Source organism: Parasteatoda tepidariorum, chromosome 6 (assembly GCF_982258835.1).
Source record: "Parasteatoda tepidariorum strain Cologne lab strain chromosome 6, Ptep-v5.0, whole genome shotgun sequence".
NCBI classification, from domain to species: Eukaryota; Metazoa; Arthropoda; class Arachnida; order Araneae; family Theridiidae; genus Parasteatoda; species Parasteatoda tepidariorum.
The window spans coordinates 63,497,491-63,519,063 of NC_141760.1; the positions used below are offsets into that span (position 1 = coordinate 63,497,491).

Below are 21,573 nucleotides of genomic sequence, written 5' to 3' on the forward strand. Positions count from 1 at the left end.
TATTCATAAGTTTGAGAAATTAACTAAAGTATACTATGTATCTATTTATCTCTCTCTCTCTCTCTCTCTCTCTCTATATATATATATATATATGTATATATATATATATATATATATATATATATATATATATATATATATATATATATATATATATATATATATATATATATATATATATATATATATATATATATATATATATATCTTAAAATAAAAAAAGTAAGGGCAATGATAATTTTTAATGTTATTGTTAATCATTATTTTCTTAATTCGAGCTGTTAATTGTTAAAAAGTAGGTAACCAATTTTTTAAATTTATCGAACTTTATAATACTGGCCAACAGAGACTATATAAATGAAAAAAAGCTTGAACAATAAAAAATGTATCGCAAAGCAGTTATTATGTATCGTTTTAATTGTTGAAAAAGATTAAACTCTTAGTAGTCAGGCGAAGTCATATATTACAAGCTGCAAAATATAAAAAAGTTAAATATTCAAATCGTTCAATATTGTTATTCTCTTTTTAAATTAAAATAAAGTTTTGAGTACAATAAGTACAACGCAATCCTATTTCCCAAACCGCTATTATGACAGATTCACTATCGAGTGAACTGGATTCAAGCAGCAAAAGAAAATGGCGAGCAGATGCTGTTCGACTTACAATCGGCATTCTTGAAAGTGAAAAGGATTACAGGAATTTGTGTGTTCTCGGACGTGGCACCTATGGAGATGTTTTCAGAATGTATGACCCTCACCGAGATTGTGACATTGCCGTGAAAGTTGTGACATCCGATAATCTTGCTGATATTGAAACAGCAGTGTGGCCTAAATTACGTCACCCGAATATTGTGCCTCTGTTAGAAGTCCATACTTTTTCCCCAGTGGACACTGTAATATTCGTTATGCCAGTCCAGTATAAAACTTTACACGATGTGCTTCAAGACAAGTACTTTCGAAAGAGAGAAGGATGTCTAATGTATATAAAAGCCTGGTTATATGAGGTACTTTGCGGATTAGAATATTTAAACTCCAGAAATCTGTGTCATTTGGATATAAAAGTCGATAATGTTCTCATTACGCACAAGTACACAGCTATGTTGTGTGATTTTTCATTTGTGAATTACACTTCTAGGCTTTTGGAAAAGTAAGGTTTCATTACATAATTTTAACTATTAATTTTATTTTTTGTCACACTTAAAGAGAAAACTCCATTAAAGTCTTTCACAAACTAAAAAATATTTCTATGTTACAGTTATAATTTGCAGAAAAACTAAATTTTTGTTACAGAAAACTTTTATTAGACTTATTTTAATAGATGACTCTGAGACATTGACTTTCAAAAGAGTTCTGTCTGGACATTTTTGAATGAATGATTTTAAGATGGTTGAAGTAAAATGTCTCTTAAAACGACGACAATGCAGACATTTATAAATGCTTTAAGAGCCTAAATATCTTAGAATTAATCAAGATTGATTAAATTGAACTGCGCATGTTTTCTGAGTGTATGACTTAAACCCTTTTTATTATTATTTCTCATAATTAGAAGCTTCTTGAAAAGACTCCTCTGAAAAATGCATTTATTTTTGGAAATTACTAGGCATTTAAACATGAAGCTGGTTTGTTAATTAACCAAAATATTTATTTAAGAGCAGTTTTTTTTCATGAACAAGATTTTCATTTGTTCTTTAGGTACGACCTGGGTCTTCCATACATCTACAGACCGCCGGAAGCGTGCCATTCTCTGGGAGAGACTATAAAGATCGATGGTATTTCTTATGACATGTGGGGCTATGGAGTCATGGTTGTCGAAATATTCACGCAATTTGTTCTTGCTAATACAGTGTCAAATGAGAAGTGTTGGTACAAAGAGGTTTATCCGACACTATTCCAAGCCTTACAAGTAAGATAAGCCTCTCATTGCTAATGAAAGTCTGAATACGCAAAATAGACAAGATAAATGATCTTTCGTACAATGGCCGAACTAGTTTATAAGGAAAACCTTAAGACAGAGAGGGTGAAACAAAATCCTATTGAAATACTAAGTTCAGTTTGAAAGTTTAAGAATTATAGTTATCGTCGATGTCAACTTTCATCTATCTAGAGGTACCTCAAGATGGATTCAAGTTAACATGTCTTATATACTAGTGAATTGGTATTTAATATTTATAGTGGTAGTTACATTACTCCCCTTCCAGAATTTTATCTGTGATAGAATTCGATGAATGAATTCCACTAGTTGATTCATTCTGTTTAATTATTTATTTTTTTCATATCATTTTTGCTCATTATATTTTTTTCTTCATAGCATTTCGCACATTTTTTTTATTTATAGCATTTCGCTCATTTTTTTTTTATTTTTATAGCAATTCGCTCATTATTTTTTTTCAATGTTGTTTATTGACTGGGAGACTTTATTTACTTCACCGGATTTCTTTTCTTTGAGCAGTACATTTTAAAGCAAATCAACTATTCAATGCGGACCATCCGTTAATGATGTCAAATTCATGTCACGTCCGCAGGTCACCAATGTGGGGATTATATATTATAGTCTATAATAAAATTTCCTACATTGGTGACCCGGACGTGATACTATCACGTCCGGGTCATCATTGAAGGGATAATATTTATCGTTTATGTCAACTTTCATCATCCAGAGGTACCTCAAGATAGATGAAAGTTGACATAGACGATAAATATAATTCCTTCAATTTTCATTTTTTTCAAATAACTTTATTTTTTACAGTTTCACTATTTAACTTTATTAGGACCAGCATCAAGGCTCTCTGCTGCTTCTTTAGCCTTCTTTTGACGGTTTCCAAACATCCTAGCATCAGCTCGGGCAGCACGCAATGTCACAAAGGCATTAAACTTTCTTCTTCAGTGGGGACACGTACCTTTTCTCTATGTTATCGTTTCCTGATTGACATGACAACGTGCTTCAATTGAGTGGCCATCTTAATCTCCTCAGCTGTTGCATCACCCTTCTTGGGTTTCGATGATTTTTTTCGGGAGCCAAATCACTAGTATATAAGACATGTTAACTTGATTCTATCATGAGGTACCTTTTGATAGATGAAGGTTGACATAGTCTATAATAAAAGTGGTAGTATACCACAATAATAATAGTGGTAGTTATACCACAGTACAAATAACTGTTTCTCGAAATTATAATATAATATTTCGAACTTTTTCCGCGGATCGATGGATACGATTGTGTCGTTCCGATGGCTAAATTTAAACGTAGTATTTCTGATAAATTAGGAAGAATACGTTATATTGCTGGAGAGCTTGTTGAGGTTTGAGTTCGAGATTAGTTAGATAGTTTGAGTTTCCTGTGCTGGCAACATCTTATTGTTTTTATATTCTTTTATGTAAATAAAGTTAAGTTTTCAATTTGTTCTACGTGACTTTCAGTCTGATTTGCTCTCAACAAAATCCAACATTTGGTGCCGAAATAACTCGGTAAGTCATACTGAACCTTGTTATAATTACTTTCGTCAAAAATCTGAATTGGAATGGCTACCGGTATTGAAAAACTTGTAATATTTAAACGCAAACGAACAACGCTACGTACCGCCATTACGAAACTAACGACGAAATTGAACGATGCTGCTAGTACACAAACTGAAAAAGAATACAACATTGAACGTTTACAAGATAAAATAAAAGAATTAACCTTGGCAGACGATGAAATACATAATTTTTTAAATGATGAAGAATATCAGGAAGACATAATAGAATGCGAAAGATACACAGAAAATGCTCATTTGGCGTTATTTAATTTCAAAAGAACAGCGAATCGGAACACGAATTCAATTTCTGAAACATCGCCAACAGCTGCCAATATAAACAATTTTTCAGCTTCGCCTTCAAATGTTACAGTAAAGTTGCCTACAATAAAAATAAATATGTTTTACGGCGAAATTGAAGAATTCCATAGTTTTTGGGAGCGTTTTGAAAACTGTATCGACAAAAACGAAAGTTTATCGCTGATTGACAAGCATGTTTTTTTGCGGGGATATTTAGATGGAGAAGCAAAACGAATAGTTGATGGAATTAATATAACTGCAGAAACATATGCAACAACAAAGAATATTTTGAAATCGAAATATGGCGATAAAGATAAAATAATACAGGCTCATCTCGATTATTTAGAAAACTTAAAACCTGTCAAAAATCACTCTCCAACAGCAATAAATGAGTTATATATTGATTGTAATCGAAGAATACAGGCTTTAGATGCTTTAGGAGAAAAAACTCAATCATACGGAAGAATTTTGGCTCCTAAAATACTTCGTGCTTTTCCTCATGAAATCTGTCGTAACTGGATTGTGCATGCCAAACGTGAAAATTTTGGTGAAAGCGATATTTCAAAATTAATGAAATTTTTATCAGAAGAGGTCGAGGGATCAATTACTGCAAGTAATATTAAAGGTTCACTAGCTCCAGACTATCCTATTAAATCTTCCTTAGAAAATTTTAACGTGAATTCTAAATCAGTTACCAAAAGTAAAATAATGTCACCCTTTTGTCCTTTCTGTGAAACTGTCGGACATTGGCCTCAACAGTGCAATGTTGTAACGGACATAGACGCGCGCATACAGAAATTGAAGACTAGTAATAGATGTTTTTTGTGCACTAACCGAGGACATACCAAAAAAAATTGCCCCCGAAGAGAAAAATTTCGCTGTGCCAAATGCAAGAGAAAACACCATACATCAATATGCAAACCTCTAACCAATGAACAGCCTGTGGCTACATCTACAAACAAAATTGATGTATCGTCTTCTAATTTCGTTCATTTGCAAACTGCACGAGTTTTCATAACTGGGCCCACTGGCATTACAAAATTGACACGTTGTCTTTTGGATGGGGGAAGTCAATCTAGTTTCGTTTCTTCTAATCTTGTGGATACTTTAAAACTTCCAGTAATTTCAACCAGACATTTGGACATTCAAGCCTTTGAATCCTCAGCTAATGTTGGCTACATGCGAAGACAAGTCAAATTTCAGTTATCAAGTATCTGGGACAAATCTAAAATTAATGTTACTGCATTTGAAAGCTCCAACAAATATGCATCACACCTACCTTCATCAACGGATGTTTCACTCTTTGCTAAAAACAAGCGAATTAAACTTGCTGATCCAGATGATTCATTGTCGAACTTACCAATTGAGATTTTAATCGGTGCAGATTTCTACTGGATTGTTATGAATTCTGAAGCTCCAGTCAGGTTGTCGGATTCTCTGGCCTTGGTCCCATCAAGTTTTGGTTGGGTACTTAGTGGAACTCGATCACACGCAACAGTTTCCTTCATTTCAACGGTTCATAATGTTGATGTGGATACTTCAACTCAGGAATTAGACAATGTGGTACGAAATTTCTGGAACTTAGAGAGCATTGGCATACAACCAACACAAGAAAAAATAAGTCCTCACAACTCTGAACTCTTAACGAACTTTCATCAATCTTTTGAAATCATCGATGGTAGAAGAGTTGTAAAATTGCCTTGGAAACCAGAAGTTCAACTTTCGTCGAACAATTATGAAGTCGCAATTCAACGATTTAAATCTTTAACAAGGAAAATGCATGCAAATTCAGAATTCAAAGAAAAATATATTGAGCACATGCAAGATTACATTCATAAAAGGCACGTTGAAGTTGTCTCAGAAACACATAATGAGGAACGTTTATATTATTTGCCCCATCACGCTGTAAAGAAAATCACAAATGGAGAAACTAAGTGGCGTATAGTTTTTGATGCATCTTCACATTCTCCAGGTCACCCATCTTTGAACGACGCTCTTGAAGTAGGACCAAATCTTCTTCCTGATATCTTAGCCACATTGTTGAGATTTCGACTTTCTAAAATAGCAATCACTAGTGATGGGCGACAAGCATTTCTGCAGCTGATTCTAGCAGAAGAAGACAGAGATGCAACACGATCTATTTGGTACAATACTACATATACTCCTGATGGGAAACTCTGCACTGAAGATAAAATTGTAACCTATCGATTCACACGTCTTCCATTTGGATTCGTCTCTAGTCCATTTTTATTAGCAGCTTCTCTTTGTGAATTGGCTACAAAACACAAACAAGCATATACTACAGCAACTAGACACATTGAGAATAGCACCTATATGGATGATTTTGTAACCGGAACGTCTACGGATACTGAAGCTCTGATTCTTTACCAAGAACTGCAACAACTTACATCACTTATTAGCCTACCATTAGACAAATGGACTACAAATTCTAAGATTTTGAAAGATATGTGGAAACAAGAAAACGTCTCGTTTAAGGATATCACGCAAGTCTTGGGTGTTAAATGGGATACTAACAGTGATGTTTTTCAAATTGATGTGCAGACAAAAATTGTTCAAGCATGTAAAGAACCAGTAACAAAACGCTTACTACTGAAGTTGATGTCAAAGTTTTACGATCCTCTAGGCGTGTTTGCTCCAGTTACAGTAGTTGTGAAGATATTATTTCAAGATACATGGCTTAGTGGTATTCAGTGGGATGAACTATTACCTCCATCTGTAGCACAGCAGTGGCACAAGTGGATAAATGAATTGCACTATCTGAATGAAACATGCATCCCAAGATGGATTGGCTTTTCCGAAAATTCCGACGTTACCATGCATGTGTTTTGCGACGCTTCGGAACGTGCATATGGTGCTTGCTTGTACGCGCGTCACGCAGATGATATTTCTACAGAGATCCATCTCATTTGCAGTCGAAATAAACTAGCCCCAATCAAAAGGGTCACCCTTCCGAGACTTGAATTGTTAGCTGCACTACTAGGAGCTCGCCTACTCCAGTATTTTTGCAAGGAAACGAACATGAATTCCCACACTGCCATACTATGGAGCGATTCTACTGTAGCTTTAAGTTGGATAAAGGGAAATCCTAACCTTTGGAAAACATTTGTCTGCAACAGAACAACAGAAATTCTTCAAAACACTACTTCAGCACAATGGCGCCACTGTCCCGGTACAGATAACCCAGCGGATCATCTTACTCGTGGTACCTTTCCATCACAGTTATCAATTTTAGAATCTTGGTGGCATGGTCCGAAATGGCTAAAACATGATCCAGAAACTTGGCCTATCAAAGTTTTATCTACACGTACACAACCTTTAGTTGAAGCTGAATCACGAAAAACCAAATTTCAATCCTCCTACGTTGCAACTACAGAACCCATCATAGATATATCTCGTTATAGTTCTTATACGAAACTTCTTCGTGTGACTGCCTGGATACTACGTTTTGTATACAACTGTAAGACTCAGCAACGCATAACTCATGAACTGAATTGTAATGAAATAGAGAAAGCTAAAAACTATTGGATACAAACTGTACAGAATCAATGTTTCTCAGCTGAAATAAATGCCTTAAAAGCGGAACGTCCCCTGCCGAAAAAATCCAAAATTTCCTGTTTCAATCCCTTTCTCGAAGATAATTATTTACGCCTTGGGGGAAGGCTGCAATTTTCAAACATTTCATCTGACACTCGACACCCTTTATTGCTCGATGGTAAACACTATTTTGTCCACCTTTTGATCCAGCATACACACATACGACTCCACCACTTAGGCGTGCGTATAATCCTGTCCGAGTTACGTTCAACCTTCTGGATTTTAAGAGGACGTCAAGCTATTAAGCAAGTTATTCACAAATGCCTACCTTGCAAGCTGTTCAAAGCGAAATGCGGAAAACAAATCGAAGCTCCTTTACCTCCTGAAAGAGTTGTACCTTCTGCTCCATTTACTACCACAGGAATTGATTTTGCTGGACCCGTGAACACTCGATGTTTGAAATCAAGAGACACAGCCTACATAACACTATTTACTTGCGCAACAGCACGTGCATTACACATCGAACTTGTGTCGGATCTTACCACAGACAAATTTCTTTTGGAACTACAACGTTTTGTTGGCCGCAGAGGACTCCCACACACAATCTATACCGACAATGCTACCACTTTTCATGCAGCAAATAAGGACTTGATTCTATTATGGCAAGTTCTGTCATCAGCTAAAACTCAGCAATACTATGCCCAAAATGGCATAACTTGGAAATTTATCGCCCCACGAGCGGCTTGGTGGGGAGGCTGGTGGGGAACGCCTAATAGGAGTTACATGTGGAAGAAAGCTAGAGTGGTGAACTTGCATGAAGGACGAGATGGAAAATTAAGATCCTGTGAGCTGAGAGTTAATGGTCACAATATAACCCGTCCGGTAGCTCTGGTCATCCCCCTCGAGGTTGACCAGGGTGGGGAGGATGTTGAGGTTTGAGTTCGAGATTAGTTAGATAGTTTGAGTTTCCTGTGCTGGCAACATCTTATTGTTTTTATATTCTTTTATGTAAATAAAGTTAAGTTTTCAATTTGTTCTACGTGACTTTCAGTCTGATTTGCTCTCAACAAAATCCAACAGAGCTCTTCATAGTAAATACTGTTTCACTACCTATGTATTTTAACATGTAAAGTTTAGGGAAATGTTAATTAAACCTGGAGTAAAAACACCCTGAAAAATGGTAATAAATTTTATTTTTCTGTATTACTTCAACACTGCTTAACCCTGAGTAATTCCGTTATAATTAGTTTGCGTTTTGATATTTTAGATTTTTTTTTCTCCAGCTTTTGAAAGTTCATTTTTTCCCCTGGGCTTTCCTCAATTCACTTTTTATATGCTTTAAATTTGAAGTTATTTTTAGGAGAAAAGGAGTTTGTCATGAAAGTTTTCCTCTTAAGTAGATACGCTAAATTTTATCGTGGTAAAGGTAATAATGTTGCTATATATTTGAGTCCAGGCACTCTGGGACAATTTTATATAAATAATACATAAATTGAACAGCTAGACTCTACTATTTAATTAAGAGATGAAAATATTTTAACTATGTAATTATTAAGTCTAAAAAATAACTTTAGAATGAAAGTCCAAAATTGGGACTCAATCTTCATCAGTATTCGAATATATTTCATGTTGGTTACTTATTGCTTCGAAAAATGGATTGACTTTAATTCAATAATTTTGTTTAGTAAATGGTGTTGTTTCTAATGACGTTTGAACAAGCAAAGCTGGCCTTTTGCGAATTAAGTTGGGAACATTTACTTTGATATGAAAGCACCACAAGGGTGAAAGTACGTCTTATCTCAGTACTCCACGGATAGGTGGCCTGCACCACTAATTCGTGAGACCACTTACTCAATCTAGACATAGATATGAAGGTGAATGCAGTTTTCTCCAGATCTTTGTTCCCGTGGTACTGCTCAGTGACCGATCACAGAACTTTCGATTCCACAGATTTTAGGAGCACGTATGTCACATGTTCTCCGTGGGTCTTAGCGGATTCGAGGATTAAATCTATTCTCTAACCACTGGACCACCCCAGTCCAGTGAATGGTTAATTGCAATTCCATCATTGAATTATATTTTTGAAACAAATGTTACTCTGAATTCAGACTTAAATTTACTGTTCAAATGGTAATTTGTTTTGTGTGTAAATAATATATTGAAGATGCCCAATGATTGGGAATTACAAATTAGTGTCTTATTAAGGGATACAAACTTTCGACCGCTCTCCTGATTAAACATTTGAGACCATATTTCGCAGATTGAGGGCATTTAAGATATTTTGAGGGCAGAATCCAAATATGTTAAAAAAAGTTATGTTTATTAAGAGAGTGTGTCTGATTTCGCAACGATCAAATTTTATTCAGAGTACTTATTTTTTTTTTTTTTTTTTTTTTTACTTGAGAACTAGTTGCTTAATTTTACGATGGATCATTTGTATACCAAATGGTTTCATGAGATATACAGCTGCTTAGTTCAATATGCAACTGTACTACAACTGAGTAATTACGTATCGACATGCCGTAAAATATAGATCAATATTTAACAGCAAGATTACGGTGTTTTAAAGATATTTTCTCAATATATCATGAATATTATCTTATCATAAATATGGAATATTTATCAAAAACCATAAATATCAAACATAATGAGCCGAAAGTTTAATTCGTTGGAGTGATAATTACGGGATGCGATAGAGTAGCGATTATTATCAACAACGACAAATATCGAATTCGAGCAAGCGAGTATCCCGATGCTGATAAATTTCATTCGCCTAATAAAAATATTTAACACTTTGAAAAAAACGAGAATGTTTTTACTTTAAAAATATCACAATATATTATGAAATAATGAAAACAACATTGAAATTCTGATATCGCCATGCACTTCAACTAGTGGAGATAAGTTTATCATGCCCTTTCTATTATTATTACTAGGAAAAGCAGTTTAAAAAAGAAATGGCTGAAACTTTTCCTGCTGATGTTATAAATACTGGTGAGATTAGACTTGCTCTGAACTTCATCCATCTTTTTCTCAAGCAAAACTATGAAAAAAGAGCGATTCCATCCAAAGCTAAAAAACACCAATTTTTGGGAGAAGGTACAGATTTGGGGCCAGTACCTGATCCTATGTGGATTTACAAAGGTAAAATTAATAAAATGTGAAATTGGGTACTTGCAAGCATCAGCACGCTTGGCTATAGAACCTGATTGACTGACGAATTGCGGCATTTGTTCATGATTCAGTAACTAATCATGTTAGACACCCTAGAATGACGACACTTGCAGGTACCCAATTAAATCTGATCTAATAATTGACTCAGCTTTATAATGAACCGAGCCTAATAGGATTAACGTTAGGAAACATTCTTGTTTATACATTAAGCGAGGTACAAGTACCCATTAATCAGATGATAAGGAACAACGAATTGGACACAATTGCGAATTTTAATACGAAATCGTAATGCTTTTAAAAATGCAGCAACCGAAATTAAAAATGAACAATGGCGATTAGTACATGTTTATAATTATTAAGTAACTTTCAAAGTTATAAATGTTTTAAAATTTCCTGCCTTTAGCCGTAACTCTCCTTTTGGTATTTTGTTTTCATTTTTCATATTTTTTTTTTTTGAATGACGTAAAGACTAATAAGGTTTATCAGTATTCCATGCAATTTTGCAAAATGAACCAATCAAAAAACTCCTTTCGGTTCATGTCTAATGAATGAGGTGGCCATTTTTGTGTCATAACAAGGTCAGGAAATTCGTCTTGCATCATTCTTGAAAGTTTTTAGCTTTTTGAGTAGGAGCAGAACTTCATTGGAAGGTTCAGCTTTGTTTTTAACGAGCTTTTGCAACCATAAAAACTACGCCTTCCAATTAGATTTAAATTTTACCTAAATCAATTCTTGCAAATCTATGTCAACACTGTTTTCATAATTTGCGTCTCATATCGAAATTTTAATCTTAACAAATCTATATATAAATTTCTCTTACACGGCGACAAAAAAAATCCTCATTACAACTCCCCGAATGGCAACGCTAGAAAATCGACCAATGATTGCCGCTAAAAATGTCACATGCCAAATCTAGCTGAGATGGCTCAACATATAGCGCTTTTAAAAACGGGAAACTGAAATAACCAGAGAGAGCATAAGCAAGGCAGAAGTGAATAGTCTTTGTCGATAGATGTCTATTTTAGCATTTTGTCAAAATCGCTTTTTTCACGAATTTATATATTACGAATTTATTTGACAATTTTTGATTTATAACACGAATTTTTTTTGCTTTACTAGAATTTATTTGTTTATGCAGGTTTTTCCATTCCAATTCACTTATTTCAATTTTTTATAGACTTAATTATAGCCAAAATTTTAACCTTTTTTCAAAGAGATATCAGTTTTAGAAATTTCATCTTAAGATTTTATACTATAGCATGTTTCTAAAAAGCTATACTATAGCATGTTTCTAAAAAGCTATTTCTACTATAGCTTGTTTATCGAATTACATGTCATTTATTTGAATTCAAATTTATTTTAATGACTTAGTATTTACTAAAAAGATGTAATTTTTTTTTTTAAAAAAAGTTGTTATATGGACTTGAATGATTGTTTTGAATTCTTAGAATTTTGTGCATTTGCAATGTACCCAAGTTAGTAGCGAGCGAAGCGAGCTTGGTTTGCGAAGCAAACCATATAAGATTGCGTAGCAATTTTCGGGGGTTGGCGAACGTTAGCGAGCGGGGGGCGCAGCCCACTAGTTTTTGATAATTCTAGTTGAACTCACATAAAAATTATAAAAATCGAAATTCTCAATAAGCAAAGAATAAATATATGGCTATTACTAGCATGAAATTCAAGAAAGTCATAATTTTCAATTTATCACTTGAGATATGCATTTATTGAGCTATAAGCTAATGCAAAGAATCTATCGCATTTAATGTGTATATTTAAAATTTTTATGATTTTTATTATTTTTTTATTTTTTTTCAAAGATTTCATTTTGTTTCGCTGTTTTTATTTGTAATCTTTCTATTACTCTTTCCGAAAAAAGAGTTATAATTCCTGTAAGTACGAGATTTTATGAAAAATCTTTTTAACTAATTGCTTTAAAAATATCTATTGCTAAATGGTTGTTTTATAAAAAAAAGCACATTTGTTGGAGTTGTTTTGTAATCACCATCATTAATATATATTTAATTGTCAAAACCGTTGTCAAAAATAATACAAAAATATACATATTAAGTGTCACATATTAGTGTGTCAGTCAAAAAAAATTTCTTTGAAATTAAATTGAATTGAAGAATTTGACGGTATTTAAAACTTCATTGATTGAACTGGTACTTTTATGTATGTATTTATATTAATCTCGTGTTAATTTTATGTGGCATCGTGAATATTGTTGATAATTACATTTTAGGCACAGAAATTGTTTTATCAGTATTTAGTGATTTGGCGACTGAATTACCTATTTTATCGAGTTAGTCGCCAAATCATTAAATTAAGATAAAACAGCTTTTTCTGGAAATACTTGAATGCACTTTTCGACATTAATCAAAACAGATATAAAACGTTCATGTTTTCCTATCTGTAAGTATTTCCATTGCCAAATGATACAAAGTATGGTTGGTCATTTTTTGATGAGTTAATCTTCGTTTCTTTATCTTATTATGTAAACCACAAGGAAAGGCAAAAAGTAATTAAAAAATTTTAAATTATTTTTTAACCTGTTTTAGCTTATGATCATGCTTTGTTATGCTTTTCAGTTTCGTACATGATTCCACAATGTTAATTTGTACAGATTTATAAATTATTAATGAATTTCTTCACTGGTACCAAGAACGCATATTTAGCTTGTAAAAATTAAATGAAAGCAAGGAAATCTGAAACCATGCGTTATTTGTTAGCATTTGTGTCAACTCTATGTAACAATCATCTTCATAATTTAGTGCCTTTCTTTCGTTAAAATTGTAACAGCATATATTTTTAAGAACTGACAAAACAAAATTGTAAAGTTTGCAAAGATTTACTGCAAGTAAAACTTACAATTGTTAATTTATCCTTATCATAAATGGTTTACCAACTGAAAATAACAGTTTACTATTAAGATTTAAAACAAAGATTACGAACAACAAAAAGTGATAAGTAATTCATCTTCAAGATTATTTGATTTCTATTTCCTGGAAAACTTCTAGCTGGCCACTATTTGAGCCTTTTATATTATACTTTGTGTCACAGGATTGTTGGGGCAAACTTTAAGGGGAGGTAGATATATTACAAGGATTCAGATTTGCATAGCCACCCATGATAGAAAACGACTTCTCCGCTAGGTGTTGTCGTTCACAAGATCATTATAGGAAAAAAGACCTGCATTGCCGCAGTTATTTGAGCTACCCTCGTCCACAGAAGAATATGCAACGTTTTACAAACACCGAACTCGCATATATGCACCTGATGTAGGAATTGGAATGGCAGAGAGAAATGCACGAGCAGCAGAAAGATTGTAACGCGATTGTTCCTGCAGAGGTATGCGCCAGACAGTCGGATGTACCTTTCATCATGTGCCTATCTGCTGCTCGCTGTTTGTAAAGCGTTGCATATTTCTCTGCGGGTGATGGCAGCTCAAATGACGGTTGTAATACAAGTCTGCTCCTTCCAATATTCTAGTGAACAACTCCACCTAATGGCGAGCGAAGACGCTTTCGAACATGGATTGCAGTGGAAATCTGAATAATTGCGATATCAATCATCTTCCCAAGTATATGTAATATGTCATACGTTACACACTAACTGTAAAAAATATTGCGAGTTATTTTACGCACTTACTTGCATTAAGTTTCTATGTTACTACCATCTTATTTATTTTTTAAACTTATTTTAGGTGCTGTGAAGCCAGTTTTAAAAACAATAGTGCTGCAAGAGTTTGAGAGTTCCAGTGAAGATGACTACACATCTGATTTAAGTAGTGCTGATGTATCGGAAGAAGATATGGTTAGGCTAAAAACAAGCGAGGAAGAAATCTTCGAGAACCTTATGGATAGAAGATGTGGTTTGAGATATCGTCGAACACCAGGAATTAAACACTCAAAACATGCTTGCAAGGACACGAAATCTCTCAAAGATCACAGTACTGATCCAAAGTTCAAAAGTGATGACTCTTCCGAGGAAAGCAAGAATGGAAATAAGCTTTTAAGAAAAGAAATGACTCATAAATCGAAATTCCCCAAAAGTAAATTTGCGAATCAATTTTTATCTTGTTGTTCAAGCGCGAATCCCGAGTTTGAAGACGGAAAATATGCTCTCTTGGAGGAAAATTTCGTACTCGATCTGCCCGGAACTATCAGAAAAATAAAAGATTTCAATTACACCCCAGAAGATAGTGAATTAAAATCTAAATTTGAAGAAATATCACCAGAAAGAAGCGAAATAAAAACTAAGAGGGAAAGAGAATTTTTTAAAGGAAGCAGAATAAATATCGAAAAGGGAGAGACGTCACCAGGTGGAAGTGAAGTAAAAACTAAAAGTGAAGGATCTTTATTAAAAAGAAGCAGTACAATAACTAAATTTGTTGACGAATCCCCGGAAGAAATAGCTGAAGAAGAAGACATATCACCAAAAGAAAGGAAAGTGAAATTTGAAAGTAAACAAACTTCATATTTTGGTTCCACGCTACTTGAAGAAATGGATGAGAGTAACATTGAGTCAAGTCCTGATCAAAGCAGTGCTGAAGAATCTGAGCTAAATGTCACATCAAGCACAAGCACCGTAAGTACTGATTCAGTGAGTGTTAAAAGTATTGTGGAAAATGAAGAATGGTACCAAAAGTGTGAGCGTGAGTCAAATATTGAAATTGCTGTATATGTTTCTGAGTCCGACATTCAAAAGATATATCACGGGGAAAAACGGGCTGAAAATGTTATTGAGGCTTGTGAATCAGATATTCGAAGCATTAATCATGACGGAAAACTGACTGAAAAAAATGCTGAAGCAGACAAAAACTGCACTTCTCTTGCAACTGGTGATAACATCATAAGTTGTTCTGCACAAATAAAAAATTCACCCTTGTCCTTATCACAAATTTTACCAGCTGGGGAACTGAGTGATGAAAGTACCCAAGGCTCATTTAAGAGTTACAGTGAAGTGTATGAGGAAGTGAAAAGGTTGCAATATCGCATGAATGAGCTGGATCAAAAAATAAATGAGCTCACAAGTACTCTCAGTTGTGAAAATCTCTCAGCGAATAAGAGGTTGGAAAATCTTACCGGTGCGCGACCAAAGGTGAAACTTCAAAATGAACACATTAACTACGAAATATCGGAACCTAATTTGGTAATTGAAAGTACTATGAGTGAAGCGCTGGCAAACATTGAAGAAGTCAAAAGGACCCTTGAGGTTGTAGAGTTGGACAACCAGGAACCTGAGCTGTACGAAGATCAGTTTGACAACTTGTGCCATAATTCTTCAACTGCTGGTTTGCTGCTGCTTGAAGATAGCAACAGAAATCAGGTGGAAAGTCTTGGATCCACTACACGAAATAATGAAAGTAAGATTCAGCTTACATTATCGAAAATAATAAAAAAAATCATACTACAATAAATTATTCTTTGTTTACATGCGTCATTTTACAAAACTGATAGTCAAATAGTTAAAATGAAAAAAAGATATTGCAACCGTTGGGGATTTACTTTACTTTTCACCCAGATACAACCCTGAACCATAGATCTTTTGCCCATTTTTCAGTAAAAGGTTTCCCAAGCGGGGAATTGATGGAGTTACGCATGGATTTGATGGAGTTACGCAGTACCAGTATAAAATTGAGTAGAAAGTGAATACTTTTGACTTTTTTTCTAGTTATAGCACTACTATACTGAAGAGTTTACACAGGGGAAGAAGTCTAGCTTCGATAAGCGTAATGTAAACCGATTCCCCAAAACTTAGACTGATCCCTGCATATAAGCGAAAAAGAAACATTTAGGAGTACAGCAGCAGAGGTTTTTGAAACGAGGTTTCACCCTACTTTCCTCCCAACTACTACTGGGGTTATTGAAGAGATGAAAAGTTTTCTCTTTTTATTTACTGTTGGTTTGTTCTACATTTTTGTTTTATTTACAAACAGTATCGTACTATTAATTAAGATATTTCTTTGAAAATACACTCATATCACCCATGCTGATTAAGTCTGCTAACATATTTTGAGATAGAAATAAAAAAGAATAAAATGGCGGATAACAGGACACGTAATCATGCATGTAGAATTGTCCAAAAACCGGTTCACAGGTGACGTGCATCCTGACTGTCATTTGGCTTCTTCTAAGCATGTGCTGGATCGTACTACATATGATGCCCTGTTATGTTGCTCACCCTTCTACTTATTACATATGTTACTCGCCCTGTTACTTATTTTTCAGGAAAAGCATACCGTACAGAACAGTTCCCCAAGTTAGTTACCTATTCAAAGAGCTGTACTTTCTGTAATAATTATGCCCCCAGTCAGATTACTTTTCAATAATATTATTAAATTTTTTGTTTTGGTTTAAAAAAAAGATAAGCTTGAAATTATTCAAAAGCACCATAAATGAATAGTTTTCTTTTACAAGTTAAATGCTTTTGAATTAGGTATTTTAACTTTTGAATCAAATGCTTCTTTTTCTATTAACCATTTATTTTTACTGAAAGGGGCAAATACGAGTTGACACTTTTGCAGTATTATATATAAAATTTCAGAGAACGAGTATATTATTAAAATTAAGAAGATTATTAAGATTAATATACTTATTATTTCAACAGGAAAATGTGGAGATGAAGAAATTCAAAGACATCGAAAGATTTTGCATTGGCTTCGAAAAAGATACTCCCGTTTTGAAAAAATGCTGAAGTCCATACCCTCAAAAGTTATGAAATAAAAACATGGTGAGTAACTACAAAAAATTTTATTAACAATTATTCTAAGACTTAACACTATGTCTCGAAGTTATGATCACCTTACACTTTATAAGGGTCATGGGAAGTATGCTTCCCACCAACTCCATTAAATTTTAAATGTCGGTAGGAAGCTATTTTCCTACCAGTGCTATACCTATGCTGCTAATCAATTTAGAAAATATGTATACAAAAAATAATAAGAATATTAATTTTTAATTTATTTTATAACCCTCGTTGAACAGCCGACCCAATTTTGAGTTTACGATCGCTAATGTTTAACTCCGTAGCCTTGTAATTTTGAACCCAATCCATAAGACAAAAGAACTCATGTTTTAAGTATTTTAATTTTATTTTATAACCATCGTTGAACAGCCGACGCAATTTTGGGTTTACGACTACTAATGTTCACCTCCGTAGCCTTGTAATTTTGAACCAATCCAGAAGACAAGGCAACTTCTAATACTAAACCCCTGGAGGCATTGATTTGTTATGGGAGCATGGAGGACTTTGCGAATCGACAGATTTAACGTGCATCAGTCACCATTTACTACACGGGGAATTTTCGGCCGGTGGGGATTGAACCCACGAACTCTTGGACATAGGCCCCGCGCCCTACCGACCAGGCTATCCTGGCATTATGTTTTAAGTATTGGGAGGAGTTTGCCTTCGTGGAGGACTTTTTGAGGGTACTAACACGTATTTTCGTTAGAAGGAGAGTAAAACTTCCCACGATTTGCCTGACGGCGAGGAGACTCTAACCCATGAAACGTCTACCACTGAGAATATTTAACGTCAGCACTCTGGTTGATTTCAACCGGGTGTGTAATTCATTTCTACCAGTCATCGCCAAGATTCGAACCCGAGTCACCATATTTGGAGGCGAGTTCTCTATCCCCTAAAAGTCACCAACGTTCTAAATATAAAACTTTCTTGGCCGAGAAAGAATATTAATTAAAAATATAAAGAATACCGATGGAGAGCTTTGCTTACATAACTGTGGGTAGCAGTAAAGGTTGGCATGGGGTCAAGAAGAGAGGCCAACATTACGGAGCGATTTTTTTCAAGTGTAAATGTTTCTATGATAATTTTACAACACCTTTATTCGTAACTATAAGTATGAAATTTATAAGTTTGGTTATTTATAATCACAGATGTTAAAGTTCATGGTCAATTCTTGGTACGGCAGTAGGTAACATTTTGAAAATCTCCCCCAGACCCCCTTAAAAAAATCAAATTAGTTTTAGGTAGTAAGATAAATTAATTTCTCCTTATAAATCAATTTTAATTCCCAAGATATGATTACTTGTATCAATATCTAAGTTATTTTAAGTGCTGCATGATGCTATTTAATTAATGCATGTGAATGTTTTAGGGAAAAAAATAACGAAATATGTGTATCGTGCAATTTGTCCTCACTCCAGATTGTGACATTCTTTTAAAATCTTTTTTATTGCTTTTCTGTATTAATATTGCAATGCGAAACTTTTTATATTATATTTTAACGAATGATTTACTCCAGGAATATAAGATATAGAGAAAAAATAATGATTGAGCTGTTTTTTAAAAGATATCTCCCCAGATGCCTCCAATTAGGGCGGGTAGGGTTAAATCCAATTAATAAAAAAATTTTAAACTATACAGTAATAAATATATGAAATCAAAATTGTAAAAATTGAAAGAGGAGACCCCAAAAAAATGAATAAAAATAAACAAAAGTGTCAATTATTCTGAATTAAGCTCTCCTTATTCTGTAGTCAAAAATAGCATCAAAGCTGTCCTTATTCCTATATGGACAAAAATAAATTTCAACACAGAAATATTTTGGAAAGAAAATATGAAAATTAAATTATCTTTATATAGATGAAAAACTTAAGTGTTGTTTTATCGTTTTGCGCATTCTCATTTGGCAGAACTATCACATAATAGGGTCAGAAATAAGGAAAAAAAATCAAAAAACAAAAAAGTACTTTGTTATGTTACATTTAATTACACAAATATTTTGCTACCGATTCACAATTATTAAAAAAATTCATAAGTTATGATTAATTTTAAATACACAATATTTAATTCTATAACAAATTTTGTCTAAAATTGCGTTTAGTCAACATAAGCATTTAAATAAATACACAATTACTATTTCCTAATTAAAGTAATATTCAAAATGAATTTTTTGAACTGTTACAAAAAAAATTTTTGGCAAAAAATATTTTATGTGATTTTACAGCAATCGAAAATTAAACAATAACTAGGAGGCTTCTCCCCCTGCTCGCTGGTGCTCACCAACCCCCGGGACTGCCTTCGCAGTTCATTTCGGATTGCTTCGCAATCCGATGCTCGCTTTGCTCGCTCATTGGATACGTTCTTAACGTCTTGCTTTTGTATACTTTTTTGAACACTGAAGTTCCGAAAACTTTTCACTGTAGAAAATTCCAAACCTGTGCATTTCAATATTAATTTGAAATTGCAAACAGTTCACATATTTTTCTTAATCACACTATTCTAAATTTCAGTTGTTGAGAAAAATAACTGTTGTAAGTTTTGTTTTAAAGTCTTTCCCACCAGAGGGCTAAAACCATGTGTTGTAAAACAATATGAAAGTACTGAAAGCCGGATGTAAAGCATCTGCTTCGATGAAGATAATTTTGTGAGAATTTTTTTAATAATTCGGTGAGAATTCACCCGATTAGACATATGATGCTCACTACGTGCTCTTGCGCGCCGAATCCAATCAATTAAAAATGAAAACTGTTGCCAGCGCGAGAAAAGAAATATCATCGGTTTTATTGATACATACGTACGTATTAGCGTTTTATATAATATAGATAGATATTAAAGCAAGTTTAAGGATGAAATTGCAATGGTATCCGAGCAAAATTATTGTGTTTAAATTTTACCTAACGGAAGTTTGGGTAACCGAATCTGGCAATATGTGTTCAATTAATTTTCTCACTGCATAAATTAACTCCTTTTTGAAAGATAAAAATGTTTAAAATTTGTTTTACTACATTAAAATTGCAAATTTATTAAAAATTATAAATTTACTAAAATAGAAAATTTATTATATTTGTGTAAATTTGTTAGTTTCAAAAATATATCTTACACATATTTTTCTTAATCTTTCTGATTATTATTTTACTTATTTTTAGGTTGAAAAGAAGACACAAGATTTGGAATAAAAATTAAAATTACGACATTTTCTGTGAAACATAAAAATTTCCCATTTTTGTTTGTTTTTTAAAAAAAAGTTGAATTTGTTAAATATTGTATGGTAAAATTCAGGCATTAAAAATCAGTTTTGTTAATTTATTTTCATTTTTTAATTAAAAGTATTTCAAATTTTTGCTTATCACTATATTACTTAAAATTTTATTATTACTCAATTTACTAAAATTGTTGTTAAACTAATGTTTGTGCTGCCATCTATCAGATTTTAAAGACAACATAAGGTATTGGAAAGAATAATCCGTAATTTCAATTATAAATTTAAATTTTTTTTAAAATTAAAATCGAATTGAATAAAAATTATTCGGAGAATTACTTTAAATTACCTTTAGCTGTTTAAAATGCTTTTAGATGGCTTTTTAAATTAAACTTATACAAAAAATAACGTTTTTAATTTATTTTTGCAGTGAACTATAATTTATGGAATTATAGTAAACTATGTTTAGTAAAAAAAACGTTATTTCAGAGTATGTATTTTCTTTAAGTTACTTTATAATTTGTTCCAATATTGCCTTGTTTCTTCATTTTATTAAAACTTTTTTTTAAACAGTCACTGACCTCAAATATTAATATAAAAATAATGAAAACAAAAATTTTAAACAATCATTTATATTTGACTATTTTATAAAAAGCAATATTCTTTAATGTTTTATAAATTACTTACTTTATATTTTGAATGACAAGCAGACTCTGCAATCAAATCACAAATATAAAAGCATAGATATATATCCTCTTTATCAGTCCCTGAATAAAACTGAAACGGATAAACTGATCCTTTAGTGTTGCCATCTATCAACAAAACTTGAAACTTTATTGTAAGCCTAAATTATATGCAAAACATTTTTAATACTTTTTATTTAATTTTAATGTTAAATGAACAATTGGGAAAAACACAATGTTAACTCGACAGGTTTGAAAATACTTGTAGCAAGTGGGCTATACTCAAAGTCCATAAATTTATTTACATTATTTTATAGAGAAAATGAATAAGAGCAGTAGATTGATTAATATTTAAGTAAGAATAGTAAATTTATTTACAGATGTAATTTTCATACATTGTTCACAAT

General features: G+C 33.0%; 1 protein-coding gene across 1 annotated transcript; it reads left to right on the forward strand.

Annotated features, from left to right (window-relative positions):
• Nucleotides 1–458: 458 nt before the first annotated feature.
• LOC107454006 (uncharacterized) lies at nucleotides 459–20,579 on the forward strand. Its single transcript, XM_087166627.1, has 6 exons — nucleotides 459–1,146; nucleotides 1,692–1,902; nucleotides 10,303–10,510; nucleotides 14,244–15,905; nucleotides 17,150–17,272; nucleotides 20,431–20,579. Exons 1-5 carry the CDS (start codon nucleotides 590–592, stop codon nucleotides 17,263–17,265), a joined length of 2,754 nt encoding a protein of 917 aa, XP_087022753.1. The 5' UTR covers nucleotides 459–589; the 3' UTR covers nucleotides 17,266–17,272; nucleotides 20,431–20,579.
• The last annotated feature ends 994 nt before the right edge of the window (nucleotides 20,580–21,573 follow it).